Source organism: Tremella mesenterica (genome assembly GCF_000271645.1).
Source record: "Tremella mesenterica DSM 1558 unplaced genomic scaffold TREMEscaffold_4, whole genome shotgun sequence".
NCBI classification, from domain to species: Eukaryota; Fungi; Basidiomycota; class Tremellomycetes; order Tremellales; family Tremellaceae; genus Tremella; species Tremella mesenterica.
The window spans coordinates 1,077,478-1,098,427 of NW_006711228.1; the positions used below are offsets into that span (position 1 = coordinate 1,077,478).

Sequence of the window (20,950 nt, forward strand, 5' to 3'; positions counted from 1 at the left end):
TCAGCATACAAACGTTGACACTCAAAGAATCCCAAATTCGTAATCTTCTACCGTCGTTTTCCCGATAACACACCGACAAGCTGACAAGTCAGAACAAACCTCAATCCTCTTCATCCATCACGACCTGAACTTCCACCTCTTCCGCCTTTCTTCTCCTCCTAATACCCATCGCGCTAAAACTTGATAGATCCATCCCCATTCCCATTTCTTTAACAGCCACAAACCTTTCTCTCTGTTCTTCCCATCTACTCCTGACGGCATCTTTGAACCCCAAGCCTAATTCCTTACTGATACCCTTTGGTCTAGGAATTGAAGCTGTCAATTCTGACAGACTCGGGATAGATACAGTAGGTAGATTTGGCATTGTGATTTGAGGTAAATTAGGTAAATTCGGTAAAAGATAACTATCTCGTAAAGTGAAAGGTGTGAGACTAGGTGTACGAGGAGTTATCAATGGACTATCTTCCGGTGTTGGAGGAGAAGAGGAAGAAGAAGAAGGTAAAATTGAATCTTCAATCTTTGGTTCCAAAATGGTTGCGGTGGATATGATCGGTTCGGTGATTGAAGCAAGAGGTTTAGATGAAGATTTTGAACGACGTTTGAGATAACCGGAAAGACCACCTCGGAACCAAGATATATGAAGGATTAAAGCTAAAGTGAGGAATATACCCGGCGAAAAAGAATGAGTTATTGTTCGGGAAGAAGGACGAAGACAGTCGAGTAGGAAGATGAGATGAAAGGTAATGCGAAGGATGAAAAATGTGGAAAGGAATCGAAGATCGTTTCGGACTGAAGGGAACAGATTCGATATGGCTAGATCGAAAGTTGGTAACTGTAGTTGGTTAGTGTATCATCATAATCAGTCAAGTAAGGGGTGTGAGTATGGGGAATGGAGAGAGGAAGCTCACCTCCATAGATGCGGCAATGAGGAAAATAGGACTCAGTCGAGTTGTTAAGATGTAACCCATCAAAGCTATATAACATCTTTCTCTGTCAGTTCCTTCTCATAAAGTTGTTTGAGGTAAACTGACAGATGATGTATCCAACCAGTAAGAAGTCCGACCTGATTTCTATAATATATCCAACCAAGGACGAGCTAATCATCAATATTTTCACTCATCATTCTTCCACCAAGTCACTGAAAAGAATGTTGGAACTCACATCAGCTATGAGTCAGCTCTCATTCTCTCACAAGCATCATCATTCTGACAGTCCCACATAGCAGAAGGATTATAGTGGGGTTTCATGAGGGGGCGAAGAGTTATTGTGGACGTAAGAAAGGAAATCATAATGGACGCTCATAAGAGATAAAAATTTATCGTGGACGATCCATATGGTGAAAAGATTATCATGATAGCTGGTAAAGGGAAGAAGTTGAAGTTGAAAGGAGAAATAACTCACCAATTAAATAAGTAGCGAAAAAAGTTACTCCAAATCTTCCTAAAACCAACATCCAACCCATCTCTCCTTGTTCCATAACCACCCCGAAACCTTTTGTCAAATACGTATAAAGAAAAGGTAAAGAAATCAATGTCATACTACCTGAACTTAGAGTGGAAAGTATATAAGCTTTTTGTTTTTCAGTCTTGAACATAGGGGCGAAAGATAGGTATGTGATTGTGAAGATGATGAATAGAGGGATGGGGAGAGTTAATGGGATTGGGAGGTTGAGAAGTGAAGAGAAGTGGGGCATTTTGAATTTGATTCTTGACGGTTTGAGGGTTATTCGTAGGCTTGTAGGTTCATTAAGTCGAGAAAAACGGTGTGATTGAATGAGGTGGCGAGATGGATTGTCGTGGGAGAGTTGTAATGGGTTGGAGAGTTGACTGGTGGTATTCCCTTGAAGACACGCAGAGGCGATAGTCGATGTGAAGAGTTCAGAGTAGGACAGGAAGAGAGGGATAGTAAGAGAGGAATAGGGCTATAGGAAGAGAGAAGAGACAAGAGAAGGGAGAAGAAGAAGCCAGCCAATCGTATATCTCTACAGATTCGCGTCTACCCGAACAAAGGTCACCCGAATGATATCGAAGATCTTTCAGGCGTTCAGGAGAACCCAAGGGGGTTTTTAACCTCCTTTCTATCTTATCTCCAAAAGGGTTGTTCGTATCTGTCGTGTCAGAAAGAAAGGGAAAGACAGAGTGTGAGAGTTAAATAGGAATATGACAGCCAAACAAGTCATAGAGTCATCAGTAATACTTCATATAAGAAGAAGTAGATAAGGGTGTGGTTGAGTAGTATGAAAACGGCGAGTTGCCAAGTTTGGAAAGCACGTGTATGACCCTGAATGGAAAAGAATCCTATTTTCTCGGTGACAGCATTCCAGACATAGATAATCGCTTCATTCTTACGGCAGGTAACAATTCACACACATGGGTGCTTGAAACCATGCACAAATAATTGCATAAACCCTCATACACTACATAAGTGTGACAAGCCGATTACGACAGCTCAAGCAGCCGCAGTCACCGTACCCACCAAACTCGGTTCGAGCAAATGATGCAGACGTTTCTCCGCGATCCGTACAGCTTCCACCCGCACCACGCTCTTCTTCCCACCTTCCAATCTCTCTGGTGCAGTACCATCCTCCAATCCCAGCTGTTTATCGTTCCAGATCGGCAAGACCGGGTTTGATGCCACCATACCCACACCTGCCCTTCCTCCGATTGCCGCCCAATCCCCGGTTCTCTTCAACTCGAGCTCATTGAACACCGTGTCGAGGGAAGAAACTAAATGAGTGATCTGTTCAGTCGTATGACCAGGAGTGGGCGTGATTCTGAGACGTTCTTCCCCTCTAGCGACCGTAGGATAGTTGATGGACTGAACGTAGATTTGATGTTTGGCGAGTAACATATCCGAAGCTTCTTTTGCCAATTGAGCATCACCGACAAGGACAGGAATGATATGACTCGGGTTTGGTACCACAGGTATACTCATTTCGGCCAGTCGTCGTTTGACTTCACGAGTGTTCAGTTGCTGCAATCGACGATCGCCCATGAATTCCCTTTGGTAAGCGATGGAGGTTTGAGCGCCGGCAACAACAGCGGGTGGAAGTGACGTGGTGAAAATAAACCCAGGAGCGTAAGACCGTACGACATCGACCAAATCGGCAGATCCCGCGGTATAACCACCAACAACACCCCAAGCTTTCCCAAGAGTACCACTGATAATGTCAATCCTATCCATGATACTACCCTTGACCGACGCTCCAGACCGACGAGTGCTGTGATGAGCTTCGAAATCGAGATGTTCAGCGACACCAGCGCCACTTGGACCGTACATGCCAACTGCGTGTACTTCATCGAGGAAAGTGATGGCACCGTATTTGTCTGCGAGATCACAAATAGCTTTGATAGGTGCGACACTACCACACATCGAGTAAACGGATTCGAATGCGATAATCTTCGGTGTTTCTTTCGGTACAGACTTCAACTTGACTTCGAGATCGGCCATGTCGTTATGTTTCCAAATCACTTTTTTAGCGCCTGAATGACGAATGCCTTGAATCATGGATGCGTGATTCGAGGCATCGGAAAAGATGACGCAATCAGGAAGCTTGGATCCGATGGTAGCCAGACAAGCATCGTTGGCGACGTAACAGGAGGAGAAGACCAAAGCAGCTTCCTTCCGATGGATGGATGCAAGTTCATTTTCGAGTGACATGTGAAGTGCGCCATTGCCGGCAATGTTACGGGTTCCTCCCGCACCTGCACCGTATCGATCGAGAGTGCGTCTGCCCGTCAGTTCTGCCAGATAGTCACCATGATGTCAACTCACTTCATCGTCTCAAGCACCACAGGATTCTTACTCATACCCAAGTAATCGTTGGAACACCAGACGTCGACCTCGTCTTGGGGATTGGCAGTATGCGCCACTGGAAATTTGGCGGCTATACGATTGATGTTGTTGAAGTAACGATACGATCTGTGTGTCAGCCGAAGAAGTGAACAGTCTGATGACTGAACTCACTTGTCCGCGATCTTCTTATGCAACTCTCCTTGATAAAACTCTGTGTACTTGAAAGTGTCTTTCTCGTGCGTCGGCGCATGCTCGGTGGCAGGATTGGCCTTTGCATCCGCCTCCTTCTGCGCCATAGCGGCAGCATCACTTGCAGCTTTGGCATGTGGACATTTTTCAGAAGTTGCCGAGGAAGGGTCGAAAGGAATATCCTTGGACTGACAATCAGCATCACCACCTTTGTTACCACATCGGGCGACCGGTCACGGAAATGAAACTCACCTTGTGCATCTCTTCCACCTCTTTGTTACCGGCAACAGAGGCGTAAGATCGAGTAGCTACCATGGAGGCGAGCTTGGGGCCCATCATGGGACACCTGAATGCTGTGGCTGTGAGAGAAGAGACATTGCCATGAACGCCGTTGGCCAGAGCGCGAAGCTGGTTGGGATTGGAGTGACCGAGGAAGGGACAGACGTGGGAATAACGAAGCAGCGAGGTGACTTGCATGATGGATATGAGTTGAATGCGATGGATCGATGAGTGGTAAAGAGTAAGAAAACAAAGTGAGAGGGAAAAGAATGGGAGGCAAGAGAAAGAGATGGACGAGGTTAAGTAGAGATCGAACGATTGGAAGATGAAAAGTGAATTTGGAGGCGAAACGACGATCAGACGAAATTGACCAATGAGAAACGGGAGAATACTCAATGACGTGGCATTTTCATTTAAAGGAAAGCGATCGATCGTCAAGACAACGGCATTCATCGCCTTGGTGATCACGTCTCTTGGTCACCCCCAACTGGCAACTGCAACTGGCCAACTGAACATGCACAAAGTGTCACAGCTAAGTCTGGATTCGGCGGTAGGGAGGTCGGATACAAACATGCGATTCGATTACAAAACTATTCGTAAAATTGATTTGTATCCGACGTCTCGAACAGCTTTAGGCGATGGCACCTTTTGAGAAATGTGGCAAACGGGGATGCAATTGAACTCCGTCTATCTGGGCAACGAATTTCGAACCATCTGCAATGTCTGCGATTGAACAACCTACTTGTATGTACCCCTCGAGTCAAGTATGAAAGCTTCTACTTCATACATATCAACAGGAGCCAATCGATCTTCCTCATGTTCAGCATGTTCTTCTTCCGGTCTTTACATCCTAGGGACCGGTAAAGTCATAGCGTTATGGGATACTCAAGTCAGTAACTACTCATACATCACTTCTCTCACGACTGACATCATAGGCTGAACCAAGTGTTGGCGTCATCTCAACCCTCTCCGGTCATACAGCCGATATAACCACTCTGAAGTTTTTGGATAAATTGAATGATCGACCTGATTTCGTTAGTGGAGATACTGCCGGGCAAGTCAAAACTTGGCGATTGAGACAAGACCAGGTGAGCTGCTCGTGAGGGATGTGAGCTCATGACAAGACATACGAATGTGATCTCACATTTATGGCACATGAGTTTTCTTCTATATCCTCTTTGGGAATCCCACCTAGCGAAGGAAATCTTGAAGGACATATTCTCACTGGGGGTTCAGATGGGACTGTCAAGTTGTGGGATATTTCAGAAGGAGAAGCTATCTTGAAGCAAACTATCAATCCTAAAGGTAAATTACCACTAGATTTGGTTATTGGGCATCTTCCTGGGACTAAAGGTAAGTGACTTCTCGGAACTATGTGAGAAGACGACTGCTTACTCTTCAGCTCTTATTCTAATTGTTGGCTGTACGGATCGTCGAGTTCAAGTGTACACTTATCAAAACAATGCCTTTATCCACTCCCTATCATTGGAAGGACACGAAGACTGGGTCCGTTCTCTTTCTCTTACGTCTTACCCATCCTCTTCATCAAGTACAGCATCATCATCCACAACAAATTCCGACCTTCTTCTTGCCTCAGGTTCTCAAGACGGATTCATACGACTATGGCGTATCTCTCCAACGAAGAAATTCTCAGATCTCAATGGGAATATCAATAGTCTCGAAATGTTAGACGACTTCGAGAGACGTCTTGCCGGAGAAGGTGGATCAACACAAATATCTACCAAAGCCCATGTACTCAGTTTGGAGGAAGGGAAATGGGATATCACCCTAGAAGCTCTTTTGGTAGGACATGAAGGTGGAGTGACCGATCTCAATTGGTCCCCCATACCTTCTTCTTTGGACTCTTCTGAATCACCCTTGAGACCACCCCGATTACTCTCAACGGCAAGCGACAACTCTATGATCATCTGGCAACCTTCTGAAGGAGACGACGGAATATGGATCCCAGCCCATCGATTCGGTGCTTTAGGTGGGAAAGGGTTGGCAGTCTTTGGAGCTGTATGGGGAAAAGATGGAAATGGTGTCATGTCGGCCGGATGGAATGGAGGGGTTGAGAGATGGAAGAAGATTTCGTCTGAACCGGAAACTTGGCAGCCGGATGTAGGGTTGACTGGACATTTCGGGGATGTTAAGTCTGTTGCTTGGGATGTGGATGGGGATTATCTTTTGTCCGTCGGGTAAGTAAAAATGTTCACAACATATCCTCGTACGCTTCCCTTCCAATATGTTTCACTCATTTTATATATTTTCCCGTACCACGACGGAAGAGATAGGTAAAAATCTCATTTCCTGTCTTCCCCTTCCACCCCTCTCACCTCCAAGCCGAAACCTGGTACATTTCTTCGTCATATTGTTTGACGGACGGGTCAGATATTGACATTTCAGATCTGACCAGACTTCACGTATTCACGCGGAAACATCAATAGCAGGAGCCAAAAGATGGGCCGAAATAGCTCGTCCTCAGATACACGGGTACGACATGACTGATTGTGTATTCCTCAATCCACTTAAATTCGCAAGTACCGCCGATGAGAAAGTCACGAGAATTTTCGAAGCCCCGTCAGGTTTTGTGGAATCTCTCCATACTCTAGGAGTTAGCTCGACCATTCAATCTGATCCGGTAAATACTGCTCATTTTCAATCCCACCATAATCAGTATTGCAACTTCTGTGTCACTAATATGACGATCACTGTGTTGAGCTAATCTTAGACCGCCAGACCTAAAGGGGCTACGGTTCCTCCCTTGGGTCTCTCCAACAGAGCTTTCGGGAAAGGTCAGTTGGACGACCAGAAACATAAAAATAGTCAGCTGATAAGTAGAGCTAGAGTCATTAGATGCTCCGACTGCTAATGAACCGATACATTCCGTTTCGAAAGCTTTCATTCAGATTCCCACTGAAGACGAGTTGGCTTCTTCTACTTTATGGCCGGAGGTGGAAAAGGTTTATGGACATGGGTATGAAGTAGGTGTAGCTCTCATAGTTCTTCCCCCTTCCCACACGCTGCCCCCCCCCCCCTCCCCGTCACTCCTGTCTTGACTGTAGGCTCTCCGCTTCCCTGCAGGATGTCGATAGCTCTACGTTCAACAAGTCCAAAGTTCCCTTGCTCAGATGGAACGCTCACCGACAGCTGGTCACCTGCGCCGCTTCCCACTCTGGTGAAATCATAGCCACAGCTTGCCGTGCTTCCTCTGCCGAACACGCAGTCGTCCGTCTTGTATCCAGTACCACTTCCGAGCTTGTCTGTCCTCCGCTCACTGGTCATACACTCACCATCACCCGTATCGCGTTCAGTCCTGATGACTCGAGGATCCTCACTTGTTCAAGAGATAGAGGATGGAGGATGTTCAAACGGTCCAATGGACAGACATACGACCCTTGTGCGGCTCAGGATAAGGCTCATGGGAGGATGGTTTTGGATTGTGCTTGGACTTCTGATGGGAAAGGGTTTGCTACTGCTTCGCGGGATAAGACGGTCAGTCTGGATTACCCCTGCCCTCCTACCTCTACTTATCCGTGGTCTCATTACTATACATGTGTGAAGTTATTTGAGTTAGTTGAGAAACTACTTTTTCGCTGCTGCCTGCACTTCTTCATGGCGGCAATATACTTTGTTCGTGGAATAACACTGATTCTTCCAGGTCAAAATATGGACATCTTCCGCAGGGGAAGATCAATGGATACAAGTAGCCAGTATCAAACTCACCGAAGCTGCCACCGCCATTGACTTTACGGATTCACCATCAGGTTCAATCTTGGCCGTTGGGACAGAGAACGGTACTATAGAAATCTATTCTCTGTGTAATACATTCACCGAGATCACACTGATCTTGAAACTCGACAAGAAGTGAGTGATTGACAAATGTGGGAGATGGCTGATGGGATAGTATTTGTCATGTGGCTCCCCGTCAACAGACTGGCTTTCCGACCGCAAAAAGGCGAACAGGGGGGATTGATCCTGGCGAGTTGTTCGGACGATCGATCGGTTCGGATCTTCGATATCATATTGTGACCCCGTTGTCGAAATGTCAACAAAGGGACATAGGTTCGACTCTTGCAAATTATCCTGGGATGGGAAACTTGGACTGACACCTCACGACATCTGTCCCCTCATCCGAGATGAGACCGGTCTCGTTGGGCTTCCATCATATTTAATAAAGTCCGATCTGCTCTGACGAGACATTGCGACATGTGTTTTCTCGTCGTGTTCTGATATGAGGCATCCTTTCCTTTGAATGATCAAACTCCGTTCATCTCCTCCTCGCAAGTGTTAACAGGATCATCATCATATCATAACCCTCGTTTTCCTTCATCACCTTCACGCATCAAATCTTATCTGCAAGCATAATTCACATGTCTCATCGGGCCGGTCCAACAGATATCTCTTTCGCGATTCCTCCGAGTAGACTATCCGTTCTGACTGAGGAATGGAATTCCGCTCTCTCCCGCGAGTCTGAACACTTTCACATAATCACAAAATACGATTCTGATCTTGAACTTACATTGAGTCAAATTCTTCAATCCCAGCTATCCGCAGCACTCCAATCGGTTGTAGAATCATACAATTCTCAAGATGTCAAATAATGGCAATTATCAAATCTCCACTTTTTCATGTATTGGAAACCGGGGTCAGGAAATTATACTTACATTGCTCAATCGACGGCAGACCAACTTCAAGGACCCATCATCAGTGGTATCGTATCTGTAGGGGCGACATATGATGGAATGGTCCTGAATAGTATTGATCTTCCTATTCAAATTTCCGCGCCATATCAAAGTCTTTCTCAAGCGACGAATGCGAAATTTCAACAACTTCAAGAACTGTGGATTCCTAATCGACAGGCTTGGCGAATGACCACCAGAGACGTAAACAAGTTGGTCTCCAATGCTCAAACCATCGTGATGACGCATCTGACTGACGTGGATACGGAATGGGGTAGATCAATCAAACAAACTTTGGACGGCACGGAAGATACTCTATGGTCAGAGGTGAAGATCGAGTTGAAGACGATAGGGGAGGAAGTGGAAAGAATAATAATCAAGAGTCATTTCGATGGGGTTTGTTGGGCTAACGAATGTGCTGTTGACCTACCGAGAGTGAGCATGAAGATGACGCTCGAGAGGGAAAGTGGTGGGAATCAAATCGATGGAATGAGTATCAGGCGCAGGGGAGAAGCGACAGTTTTGACATTTCTTTGACAAAGACTCACATTCGTAAATGATTTGTTGCTGATCGGGCTTTTCCACACTATGCAGATCATAAAAGATACTGAATGTTCACTAGGGGGATGTTTCTGGCCAGTTCTACTCAGCGATCTTCGAGACCATCTCATCTGAACGCTTTCCTTTCAATTCGCTCCTCGTTTCAACACATTGCTCCGACCAGGATAACCCCCTTTTATCGAGAACCGACCTCGCTTATATCTTTGTATAGTTCCTTTGACCACACGAGGTCCCTAAGTGTTTGGGCGACCTCGTTCGCTTCTCATGTATTTAATCCTTTGACCGACCTCGTGCAATTCGGTTATGTCGACATACATAAGTGTTGTATCGTCCAATTACATGTGTCAACTCGACACTGATCGATCATACGTCAAATAATTCTATTCCTTCTACCCCAACTGTATCGTTCATCCACTCAACACCTGGAGTTTGCTTTATACTGGGATCATTTCTGACGTATTTCATAATGTCTAGCTGGTCTGATCCATCCAATATGATAACTGTCATTCCTCCAAGTCGGCTTCGAGCTTTGGAATTACAATGGTCCGAAGGTATTCAACAGCGTTTCGATGATAGTCACATAATTTCAAACCCCAATAGTCATCTCAATGCTAAATTCCGAACAAATCTCCGTTCAGAGCTTTTCAAGAACTTTCAATCCGTATTGGAAACATATAAATCTCAAAATGTTCATCTTTGGAAAGCGTCCGAATTACGATTTTCTTTTTCTTGGAAACGAGGTTCTGGAAGTTATACCTTTTCACATCCTTCTTTACCTGGTTTCCCTTCACAACCCATGTTCAGCGGTATAGTTGACGTAACAGCGACTTATGATGAGACCAGTTTTGATGTTGAACTTCCAGTCAGGATAGAAGCACCACGTCAAAATCTCGTAAACGCTACTCATACTGAGTTTAACGGACTTAATGTACAATTACGTGAAAAGCGACGGTCATGGAAATTAAGGAAGGCAGATGTGGATGAATTGGTACTTCAAGCTGGTACGACTGTTCTTAATTCTTTGGAAAGGGTTAAAGAACAATGGAGACAATCTATGGCTTTATCTATGATTGAAGCAGATAGGTTATGGTCAGAAGTAACGACAATGACGGAACCTACAACCCCCAACATTTCAAGTGTACAAATCACCGTCGGTTTCGATGGGACTTATTGGGATGATGAGAATGCTTACAAATTACCTCATCTAGAATTTGAAATGACTTGTGATAGACAGATAGGATGGTTGGTCAGGGCTGAAGATGTTACTTTTACTACTATGGGGTCTGTCGAAGTTTTATCAATCTCGTGATGAAATTGACATGCTTACTCAGCTTTATTATTACTTGTTCTTCCTTGTCCGGTGGAGCTCCTTGAATCGAAAAGGTGAGAGCTCACAAATCACTCACCATTGTACTCACGTACAAAGCCCGCAAGTTCACATTGTTTATGAGAAAATTTCACACTTGTTTTACTCTGTCTTTATCATTGTCCTTTCATCCCTTGCCCCTTATAAATACTCGTGATCGTCCCATTTAAAAGTCCGCCCATATACATAATCCATCCTTCGACCAACATACATCTATCAATTCGAAATCTTCTTCCCAATCATAGTCAATCAAACCAATTGTTATAACCGAAAAAATCGATCCTACGTACCACAAACAATAACTCATGGACTCCAACGTGATTTTTCAAAGCCAACCCTCAGTATGGGACATTTGGACTTCCACCTTGGAAAAAGAACCTGATGAATGTCCATTCATGACCCAAAGCTTACATCCTACTCTCAAACAAGATTTATGGTCAAGTTTAGAATACGAGCTTCGAGAACATGACCCTACACGTCAAGATGAATATTCTTCTCTTGGTAATATGGAATCATTCAGTAATCCGACTTTACATTTCAATTGGAGAAACGGTTCAGAATCTTATAGATTTCAATCTGATCATCCTCCATTTAAACAACCTCTGTTCTCAGGTATAGTGGACGTATCAGGGTATTATGAAGAAAATGGTCAGATTAGGAATCTACCAACTATAGATTTATCTGTCGAGTTTCCAGGTGCATTGAGATGGTGTGATGAAGCTTCTTTTGTCGCTTTCACGAATTTATCGGAAAATCTTCGTTCGAATACCTCAACACGGGGATTGAGAGAGACGGATAGGAAAACCATTTTGGAGAATATGAATACGAGATTTGAGGATCATGTGAGTGTGGTTAATGACAGATGGAGCAGAAGTACGGGATTATCAAAAAAGGGACTTGAAGAAAGAGTTTGGGCTGTTGTGGAATACACGGTCATAGAAGGGAACGATGAGACGATCAATGTGAGAGCGACGTATGAGGGACATTGCTGGGGTGACACCAACGTGTTAGAGTTACCCAGTATGACTTTGAGGGTAAGTTGTGATAGGGGACAGGGGTGGAGGGTAGTGGAGGATGTGGTGGAGATGGAGGGGAATACAATAGGTACTGTTTCCCTTTCGAATTGAGGAGAGTGGTTGATGAGGTTAATCTTCTGATTGAACCGTTGGATTTGGGAAGGGTCATGGATCAACCGGTCAATCTATGCAAGTGTTCGATATTCACTTTCACCTGTATCCGTCTAGCACGAGGACAAACCTGAGAACATACGTAGCGGCATTTCATGAGGGTCATAATTACTCCTTGTACTAACTACTACTACTACTACTGTTGTCTCTGACACCTTCTCTACAATATCCCCCTTTACCACCATTGATCCGGATGAGACGTCAAACGTGTCTGTTTGAATCGAGTGGATATCCAAGAGACAACCTTTGTATACTTCCTTTCCGACGTATGTACAGAAATCACGCCATAAGCTATGTATATGAAGGATTTAGAATCCCGATCTTGAGGTCTATCCCGTAACATACATCCCTAAAGATCTCTTCATGCTCAATTCTCTCTCCTCCAAATCACCCTAAATCACTCTCAATCCACATCTCGACTAACCACATAAGTAACTCAGTCACTTGATCTCGATAGCTGAACACACTTATAGACTATCAACAACTCAATATCCGACATGTCAGACTGGGAGAATCCATTAGCAATAAACAACGCCATCCCTCTAAGTAGTTACACGACACTCCAACAGAAATGGTTGGATGTCATTCGAAATGAGTCAAACGGTTGTCATGTTGTCCGTGGTCTAGACCGGACTTTGATGCGTGAGCTCAGTGTTAGTCTTCAATCCGAACTCTCTAACAAACTTCAATCAGTCGTTGATCTATACCGGATCCTTGACATAGATCTGGTATCGTTGTTACCAAAAATAGACCATCTTACTCTAGATTGGCAAGAGAATACTGGAAGATATGAAGTCAATACCAATCCTTCCTTACCCTCCGGTCCATGTTTCACAGGGACGATGACTGTAAGTGGTGTGTTTGTTGAAGATCAACAAGAGTGGCTTTTAGATGATGTTCATTTGTCTGTCAAATTCTTTCCCCCTAGTCGGACTTTTTCAGAGGCAATACAAACAGGAATAAGGGATTTCCGTGACACTCTTCGAAGTGAAGGTGAAAAGTGGGGTTTGAAAGAAGATACACTGAGAAGTATTTTGAGGAATACTAGACGTGATTTGGAGAAACAAACGGGGGCGTTCAAGGCCGCATGCAGTTTGACGGTGAAAGCCAGAATCGAAAATAATGAACATAGGGTTTGGCCAGTGATGGAGTTGACGTTGCTCAGGGGTGGAGAGAATACCGTGTGGATGGCAGCGAGTTTCAAGGGGTGGTTTTGGGGCGATACGAGTCTTATCGAATTGCCCGAGATGTCGTCACGTGTGGGTTGTTCGAAGGATAAGAATTGGAATGTACGTTATAGTAAGGTTGATGGTGTCACCAAAGATGGAGGAAAGTGTACCATCCCTACGGTTATATAGACGAATCTTGAAATCGTCTACTCTTTGATGGAATGAAATCTTCTGTTGGTTGAATGATCATCTGGCGTTTAGCTAGGCAATCACCTCATTCGAATCCATCTGCCGCACGCCATGCCATGTGTGAACACTCCTTTCGACAGGAGGAGTAAGGTGTGTTGTTTGAATGTTTCAAGGAGCATGACCTACATTTGATAAGACGAAGATCCCTTATCCTCTCTGACCAAACGGAAGCACGCCATGTCATAGATGACATGCTAGAGTCTATCACCTATGTCCTTCTCTTCCTCTTCGTATCTCTCTCGTCATCTAACCAATTTACTTACTCGCAATGAATACTCCAAGCTCGTCACAAGATATCGACATATCAGCATCGAACGTTCCATCCAATATCAGTGGTAGCATGTCACTCCATGACGCCTCATCCTCTCTTCAGGGACCATGGGAGGAAGCCGTGTTCGCAGAGCATAATAACTGTCATGTTGTCAGCGGATTGGGCCCTTTCTTTGAGGGAAAACTCCAAGACGAACTCCGTTCTGAACTCCTTCATCGATATGAACGCAGTACCTTCGATATTATGTGTCGTAGCATAGACTTGAATGACTTACAGGATGCAGAATTCAGCATGTCTTGGAGAGACAATTCCGGATGTTACACTTTGAACCAGAATCCGAACTTACCTCCTGATCCCATGTTCAGAGGGATTATCGAACTTGAATTCGCGCACCAGAGTGCCAGTGGAGGAGAAGTCACCGAAGAATTGGATATACCTGTGAGCTTCTTTCCACCGTTTCAAACTTGTGCCCAAGCCACGAAGTTAGCCATGCAACAACTCTGGTCCTCGTTATATCCTCAGAAAGCCGGACCAATGGGTAGCAGAGCCGCTGAAGTGGTGGCTGGCACAGAGAGTGAGTTGCCTAGTCATTTTTCGGAGATCAGAAGTGAGTGGGGTAGATTGTTGGGGACGGAAATGGAGGAAGACGATAGGAGGATCTGGGCGTCAGCAGGTGTCGAGATGAAAGAGTCAGTGAATGCCTTGGACATCCAAGTGACGTATGGGGGTTATTATTGGGGCAATGTGTTTCTACACGAACTCCCCAGTGTCAATGTGTATGTCTCCATTTCGAGACAAGATTTGTCAGTGTTGGGGAGTCAGGTAGAGGAGGGCCCAGCAACCGCTATGACGAGAAGATTTCGACCGAGCGTGATGTGACGGAGTTTTGCTACGCGATCGCGGTCTGGTAGGAGGAATGCTCTAAGGGTTGCAGTAGTTTAGTCTACGTCATATATGTCCAGATGGACAGCAGCCAAGGTGTCTGCCTTTACTGGTTTTGGCCTATGTTCATGCATATGACGTCTAGAGAAGAGAGAACTCGCCAAACTTCTCCTACACTCATCAGCGTCATCGATAACACACCACATAGCAGATCTGAAGCTCACCCTGTAGCCCGGTACGGTCCACTTGCCTTTTTTGACCATGGTCTCCACGGCTTTGGAGATTTCTGGACGGGCTTTGGCCACTTCGTCAACCTATGCGTGAGCTCCGTCACAAATCGGACTGGTACGCTCACAGTTAGATCTTCGAATGGTCTGGCGTCTTGAATGTTGGATAGAGTCGCTTTCAAGGATGACTCTTCAGCGGTAATTTTCTGGACAGTCTGCTTGGCAGCTTCGACCTAAAACGTCAGCATGTAAGGTCCACTTTTCCGATGTTATAGGGTGATGGAGGACAAGAGAATCTGAGAGATCCGACGACAGGACTTACGGCCTTGCCCTCGAAAGCATCAACGACACCATTCCATTTTGTAACATCATAGTCCACCGCTTTGTACTCTTTCAACACTTTCTCCGCCAATTGAACAGCCTGTTGATTCCTCAACACACTTTTGTAATGCGCAACGTCCACTTGAGGGATGGTGTTTTTCAAAGTGGCATTTCGGTTGGAAGCTAAAGAATGACGTGCGCGGAAGGCTTGGACGGAAGCAAGGGTCTCTTTACCCAACCCGAGAGAAGTGTAGATTTTCGTCCAGTCCTGGTTGTCAGCATGATTACGTCTCAGGTTGACTCGAGAGCGGCGCTTTGTACATGACCGACAATGCGGGGTGAACCGATACGGAAGGAGGACCCTCTAAACCGACGTAAAGTCGTCATGGATATCACATTTTGAGAGAGGGACTCACGACTGCCGAGGCGGCACTACGAGCTGCCATGATTGCTATTGACCGTCAGCTGGGTTTTTATACTTACGATGATGCTCACCTAGATGTACACTGCTGATAACATGGAACAGTCACATTCCGAGACCAGCCGGGTGGGAGGAAGAGGAATCACCGACAAACGCCGAGGAAGCGGGAATGTGGCACAGTGACAACTTGACACCTCATAGAGAAACAAAAGTTTGTCACACACTCACACCTATTGCTTTCATCGCTACATATATATATCTGTCTCGTATCCTGTTATCGCCTTTCGTTTCTTATTCATCTCCATCCAAAATGGTAGAACCTAGACCGAGCTCTCCAAGAATATCAGACGGTGATGATGAAGTCAACGTGGACGAGGTCAGCTACATCAGTTTACCTGAACGTTGGGTTAGCTGACGGTGAAAAGGAATTGAGTCTCATGCAAGCTCGTCTGGCACAGATGGAAGCGGAGAAGAATGCTGTCAGTTTGATTGGAGCGATGAGAATTTTGAAAAAACTGATGTGTCAGATAGCAGCTGGGGGGTCGAAACCTTCACCAGCTCCAAAGATACAAGGGGAAGAAGGTGAAGGGGATGCTAGTATGGAAGATGAGGATGCTCCTGCTGCTGTGGACGCGAGAAGTGTGTATATTGGGAATGTAAGTTGTTTTGTGATCTACTATCAGTCCTCCTCTGTACTATCTCTATATGTTTCCCTCCCATCGGTATTTGGCAAGGTCTCGAACTTTGTTTGATCTCTATTCTCTCATGACTGTACTTTTGCATCAAGCGGTGGTAAGGAGACTCGTATCACAGCGTCAATGCAAGCGAAGACAGCCGGAGGAGCCATCCGTGTGGGGAGGGGATATCAGCTATGGCTACACTTTTGAATCACAACCAAACGATCGAAATGAAAAATAAAAGGTGGAACTGACACCGAGGTCGACTACGGAGCAACACCTGAAGAAATACAAGCCCACTTTCAAGCTTGTGGAACGATCAACAGGGTGACTATCTTATGTGATAAATTCACCGGACATCCAAAAGGGTGAATTGACTTCTAATCTCCCTATCTCCCCTTTATTTCCCCCCCTTGACAATGTTCCACTCATCCTCACAAAGTCTAGCCACTATTCCTTCGATAGATCACGCACAGTATGGAAGAAGGCTCGGACGATGAACTGTCATTCATGGCTGCCCCGTAGATACAGATTCATGGTGAACGAAACACCATTCGAATTTGCTTTGGGTTGGCAGGGCTTCAGAGAGGGACAAGATAATAAAGTAAATGGGAAGAATAACTGAAACTATAGTTACGCATACGTGGAATTTGCCGAACCTTCAATCGTACAGAACGCTCTTGTATTGAATGACTCTATGTTCCGCGGACGGCTTTTATCTGTAAGTCTATCCTTCTCCCATCCTGTCTCAACGATATATACAGCAATTTTTGCTCGCTCATGATATGCCGGGAGATTATTGCGGTCGTCACCGATGCAGGTGATCCAGCGCAAGGCAACTAAAGCTGACAACAAGGTGAGAGAGAAACGAACAAATATCCCAGGGATGAACCGTGGACGTGGTCGAGGTCGAGGGTTCAGAGGTTTTAGACCATTCCGTTCTCGTGGCCGGTCAGTCTCTCCTTTACTTTCATTCACGTTCTGATTGCTGATTTGTAGGGGACGAGGAAGAGGATGGTAATGTTCGACTTGTAGTCTACCACAAATTCGGAACGAAATGAACAGATCAGGTAGATTAATACTTTTTTGTATATCCACTACTACGTTTTTGGACAATCAAAACTCGATGCACAATGCACAATGCATAACGTCATTTTTGCACTCGTCAATATGCTAAACGCAAGTTCGAAGAGTCATTTGGCTGAGATGACAGGATTGTAGGACGTAGTTGATCATTCCACCAATACAGCCTCTTTAGCCACGATACGTTCTTGTTCGACCTGTTTCTCCACACGACCTACAGATTGACACCATGCGTCTATTTGTTGAGCGAGAGTCTCGAGCTGAGCACTTTCCAAGACACGAGGTTGTACCCAACTTATGTCGACTGTAGCGTCGACTTGGTCGAGAGTACCGCGGATGAGGCCGAGGCTGATGTCAGCGAGACGGTCCTGTATACGCACAGAAAGCATTCGGGAGGATCAAATATTGCTCTCCCGCTGTGTGCTACTTCACCGGTCGTCGTTCCATATTGAACGAGTAGTATATTGACAGTGAGAATCAGAAGAAAAGAATGGATCAAGGTTTGCAGATGGAGATAAGATGAGGTTGGCGCAGAAGGAGACTCACGATAAAGCCTTCATGATTAGATGTTCCACCTCATGAACAGGTAATCTGGTAGCAGCAGCGACCGATTGAAAAGTCATCAATCTCGATGATCCATCACGAGGTCTTTCAAAGGCTGTTTGTATGAGAGCCATCAAACATATCTTCTGCCGTAGGAAAGAAAGGGATGCTTCGAGAATAGGCTTTTGTCAGCACCACTCTACTTGATTTTCTTCTTGAAATGAGAATATTCGAATTGATGAAAGAGCGGAATGAGATGTTGTATTGACTCACCTCGCGAGGAAACTGGACGGCCAAAACCTCAAATTTACCAATGGCACCAGAGTTGAAAGCTCCGATTAAATCTTTGATCCATTCGTATTCCGTCCCGGTGAGTGTTTGTAGGATGGGGTGTTGCATCTTTGTATCAGCTCGCTACAAATGTACTACACCCTAGATGTACACGATCTTGAACAGCGGGCATGTTACGCCAACTGAGGACAAGGGTAGAATTTGCCAAGTGCACAGGCACACAGGGAGAGATATAGGAACATGATGGAACCGTCTGAGTAAACAATTGACTCACCAGCTCTCCAAAATTGTAAATCGTATCTCCCAACAAAGCAGCGATACACAAATCATGTGCCCTAGCTTTCCTCTCTTCCTGGTTCAATTCCCTCTCCACATCCACACAAGCAAGATACAACAACGCATTCTTGTAATAAGGACCATAATCCGCCTTGACCTTATAATAATCTCCCGCTGCTCCATAGTATCCAGCATAAACCACGGGTTCGACCGAATCTTGTTCATCAAGTAGAGTTTCACATTCGTCGAGAGACTTTTTACATGCTGTCAGATCGCCAAGGAGGAGCTGGGCGTAGGCGATGGAAGAGAGGGATAGAGCGTAAGCTTCTGGGATTGGATGAGGTGGGGCGGGTTGACCGAGAGTATCTTCAGTCGCTGGGACGGGATAAGGGGAAGGAAGTCGAGCGTGAACGGATTGAAGGAACTGGAGAGTGAGAGCGGGATCTGTAAATGTCAGTGTTAGTCGACGGACTATAGAGGTGGAAGAAGAGGGGGACTGACCTGAATATTCTCGACCCACACGACGAGCTATTTCCACGAGTCGAAGTTCGTTGAGTTTAGAAGAGATGGCGACGATGAATCTGAGTGTCAACGAGGTTCAAATCGCAGAGATTGATATATGGCAAGTGTCTCCCCATTTTCTTCCAGTTCTTCTCTCTGAAATTACTGTGAAAATGAAGTCGTAGGAAGAATACCTGCCTGACGGTCGTTTGTTGTCTTGGTGGATCAAGAAGGGAAGATGACTGGGACGACTCACTTCTCAAACAGTTCTATCTGATACGGTCCTGTATTTGGGAGGAAGACGAATTCTGTCAGAGCGACGGTGAGGTTATGCCATAATCTAAAAGTCAGCCTCAGCTCAAGTCTTCCCACCTCTGCCTCCTTCAAATGTCGTTGCTCATGGCGAAACCATGTTTCTCCACAATACTAGTCAACTTGAGTGTCATATGTGGGTGCCAACTCCTTTACATGATCTTTGAACCAAGCACGTCACCCATCTGTCTACCATAGGGTGTTACCACATCAACATCTTCACCCTCAAACCAGCTTACACCAAATAACACCCACTCACTTTCTCTCATAGGCCGATCGTATTCTCGTCCACCAATCCTTCAATTCGGAAGGTGCAGCTATTTCCTGTTGTTCCAACCAAGTCGATGGTCCTGGGGCAGTATCAATGTCCATATTGTCTCACTCTTTGACTTTATCCTTCCCTCTCTAGTGTCCGATCTTTCGATGTGTAAGAGTGAAGAGGAATGTGGTGACGAACAAGCTTTACTGTCGATTTCAACGCACGCGTGATCGCCTGGAGAGCTTATCACTCTCTTACCTCAAAATCCCACGTCATAACACTTGCCCACCTTTCTCAAAAGTCGAACGGAATAAAGTTGAACCGTATGAAAAGTCAACTCATAACAATGACACTTCGAATACCCTTATCCAACCCAAGTATGAGACTTGACCTTCCCTTCGTATCCCTCAGAAGACCTATCCGACAAGTCCGAAACTTCACTACCAACTCACAACCTCATCCTCCCATCATTTCCTCAATTCCAACTCTATCCGACTCGCGTCAATATACAAATCGTAAGACATTTCTTTACGCTTATTATTCTTATCTCTTCCATCGATCTAATCTCGTTCTACTGTTCGCTCATGACAATCTTTCCGTGAAAGATTTACAAGCTATACGTAAGAATATACGTTCTATCCCTCTAACCAACTCAACCTCTCCAGTCTTGCTCCCTAACAACCAACCACAACCACATCTATCTGAAGAAATAACGAGTGGAGGAATATCAAATGAAAAAGCCACTCTCACCATCTCCCGTACTGGTGTTTTGTCCGCCGTCACACGTTCTTTATCCCTTACTTCGACTCGATCTCATTCTTCTTCACTCACATCTCTTCTTGAAGGTCCAACGGCTCTCATCACATGTCCAGATTTATCTCCTCGTTACTTGTCCAGACTTCTATTAACAATCCAACGGACGATCAAAAGTCGGAATAGAGACGGTGTGGAAGAGAAGAAACAGCCGACATTACGACTCGTTGCTGGTGTTTTGGAAGGGAGATTGATGGAGGTTTCCAGGGTAGAAGGAGTGAGCAAATTGGGAGAGATGGATCAATTGAGGGCGGAATTGGTAGGGTTGTTACAGATGCCAGGGAGGCAATTGGTAGGTGTTTTAGGACAGGCTGGAGGAGGTGGGTTGGTGAGGACTTTACAAGGGTTGGAATTAAGTCTGAAAGAGAAACAGGGGGAGATGAAAGTGTGAGATGCAATTTGACTTCACAATGCATGTCATCGTAATGTTTGTGAGTGTGACTTCGTTCTGACTGGCGTTCAATATACTGATAATATAGACGGAATGGAATATAAGCCAAGGAAGTAAAGTGGGGGCAAAAGAGCAAAAATGCATAACGAGAAAACATTCACATTGGCACTGAACTAGATAAATCCGATAAATCAACTTGAGGATC

The 20,950-nt window shown here is 45.2% G+C and overlaps 10 protein-coding genes across 10 annotated transcripts; 6 read left to right on the forward strand and 4 right to left on the reverse strand.

Annotated features, from left to right (window-relative positions):
- Positions 1-100: 100 nt before the first annotated feature.
- Positions 101-1,693, reverse strand: TREMEDRAFT_73699 (uncharacterized protein; the record flags this gene model as incomplete). Its single annotated transcript, XM_007004303.1, has 5 exons — positions 101-832; positions 909-984; positions 1,032-1,096; positions 1,162-1,166; positions 1,402-1,693. 5 exons carry the CDS (start codon positions 1,691-1,693, stop codon positions 101-103), a joined length of 1,170 nt encoding a protein of 389 aa, XP_007004365.1.
- A 686-nt stretch (positions 1,694-2,379) lies between these two features.
- Positions 2,380-4,589, reverse strand: TREMEDRAFT_43654 (uncharacterized protein). Its single transcript, XM_007003928.1, has 4 exons — positions 4,237-4,589; positions 3,967-4,172; positions 3,775-3,921; positions 2,380-3,730 (listed from the first exon to the last, which is right to left on the reverse strand). The coding sequence occupies exons 1-4, from the start codon at positions 4,459-4,461 to the stop codon at positions 2,449-2,451; spliced, it is 1,860 nt and encodes a 619-aa protein (XP_007003990.1). The 5' UTR covers positions 4,462-4,589; the 3' UTR covers positions 2,380-2,448.
- A 440-nt stretch (positions 4,590-5,029) lies between these two features.
- On the forward strand, positions 5,030-8,295 carry TREMEDRAFT_68443 (uncharacterized protein; the record flags this gene model as incomplete). Its single annotated transcript, XM_007004237.1, has 10 exons — positions 5,030-5,152; positions 5,199-5,351; positions 5,388-5,616; positions 5,666-6,461; positions 6,670-6,904; positions 6,995-7,058; positions 7,105-7,247; positions 7,414-7,758; positions 7,925-8,084; positions 8,171-8,295. 10 exons carry the CDS (start codon positions 5,030-5,032, stop codon positions 8,293-8,295), a joined length of 2,373 nt encoding a protein of 790 aa, XP_007004299.1.
- A 599-nt stretch (positions 8,296-8,894) lies between these two features.
- On the forward strand, positions 8,895-9,620 carry TREMEDRAFT_61797 (uncharacterized protein; the record flags this gene model as incomplete). Its single annotated transcript, XM_007004118.1, has 2 exons — positions 8,895-9,380; positions 9,540-9,620. 2 exons carry the CDS (start codon positions 8,895-8,897, stop codon positions 9,618-9,620), a joined length of 567 nt encoding a protein of 188 aa, XP_007004180.1.
- Positions 9,621-9,972: 352 nt separating this feature from the next.
- Positions 9,973-10,815, forward strand: TREMEDRAFT_61798 (uncharacterized protein; the record flags this gene model as incomplete). Its single annotated transcript, XM_007004119.1, has 1 exon — positions 9,973-10,815. The coding sequence occupies one exon, from the start codon at positions 9,973-9,975 to the stop codon at positions 10,813-10,815; it is 843 nt and encodes a 280-aa protein (XP_007004181.1).
- A 362-nt stretch (positions 10,816-11,177) lies between these two features.
- TREMEDRAFT_61799 (uncharacterized protein) lies at positions 11,178-14,401 on the forward strand (the record flags this gene model as incomplete). The annotated part of the gene is made up of 5 exons (XM_007004120.1): positions 11,178-11,906; positions 12,533-13,392; positions 13,760-14,186; positions 14,236-14,322; positions 14,369-14,401. 5 exons carry the CDS (start codon positions 11,178-11,180, stop codon positions 14,399-14,401), a joined length of 2,136 nt encoding a protein of 711 aa, XP_007004182.1.
- A 346-nt stretch (positions 14,402-14,747) lies between these two features.
- On the reverse strand, positions 14,748-15,632 carry TREMEDRAFT_38700 (uncharacterized protein). The gene is made up of 5 exons (XM_007003888.1): positions 15,595-15,632; positions 15,180-15,446; positions 14,986-15,090; positions 14,855-14,944; positions 14,748-14,801 (listed from the first exon to the last, which is right to left on the reverse strand). Exons 1-5 carry the CDS (start codon positions 15,622-15,624, stop codon positions 14,772-14,774), a joined length of 522 nt encoding a protein of 173 aa, XP_007003950.1. The 5' UTR covers positions 15,625-15,632; the 3' UTR covers positions 14,748-14,771.
- Positions 15,633-15,841: 209 nt separating this feature from the next.
- TREMEDRAFT_43661 (uncharacterized protein) lies at positions 15,842-17,392 on the forward strand. The gene is made up of 7 exons (XM_007003929.1): positions 15,842-15,975; positions 16,025-16,078; positions 16,127-16,255; positions 16,538-16,644; positions 16,910-16,997; positions 17,133-17,227; positions 17,276-17,392. The coding sequence occupies exons 1-7, from the start codon at positions 15,910-15,912 to the stop codon at positions 17,295-17,297; spliced, it is 561 nt and encodes a 186-aa protein (XP_007003991.1). The 5' UTR covers positions 15,842-15,909; the 3' UTR covers positions 17,298-17,392.
- Positions 17,393-17,400: 8 nt separating this feature from the next.
- Positions 17,401-19,721, reverse strand: TREMEDRAFT_43662 (uncharacterized protein). The gene is made up of 7 exons (XM_007003930.1): positions 19,542-19,721; positions 19,227-19,310; positions 18,971-19,050; positions 18,468-18,913; positions 18,176-18,301; positions 17,906-18,084; positions 17,401-17,707 (listed from the first exon to the last, which is right to left on the reverse strand). Exons 1-7 carry the CDS (start codon positions 19,652-19,654, stop codon positions 17,509-17,511), a joined length of 1,227 nt encoding a protein of 408 aa, XP_007003992.1. The 5' UTR covers positions 19,655-19,721; the 3' UTR covers positions 17,401-17,508.
- A 199-nt stretch (positions 19,722-19,920) lies between these two features.
- On the forward strand, positions 19,921-20,745 carry TREMEDRAFT_68447 (uncharacterized protein; the record flags this gene model as incomplete). The annotated part of the gene is made up of 1 exon (XM_007004238.1): positions 19,921-20,745. The coding sequence occupies one exon, from the start codon at positions 19,921-19,923 to the stop codon at positions 20,743-20,745; it is 825 nt and encodes a 274-aa protein (XP_007004300.1).
- Positions 20,746-20,950: the final 205 nt, after the last annotated feature.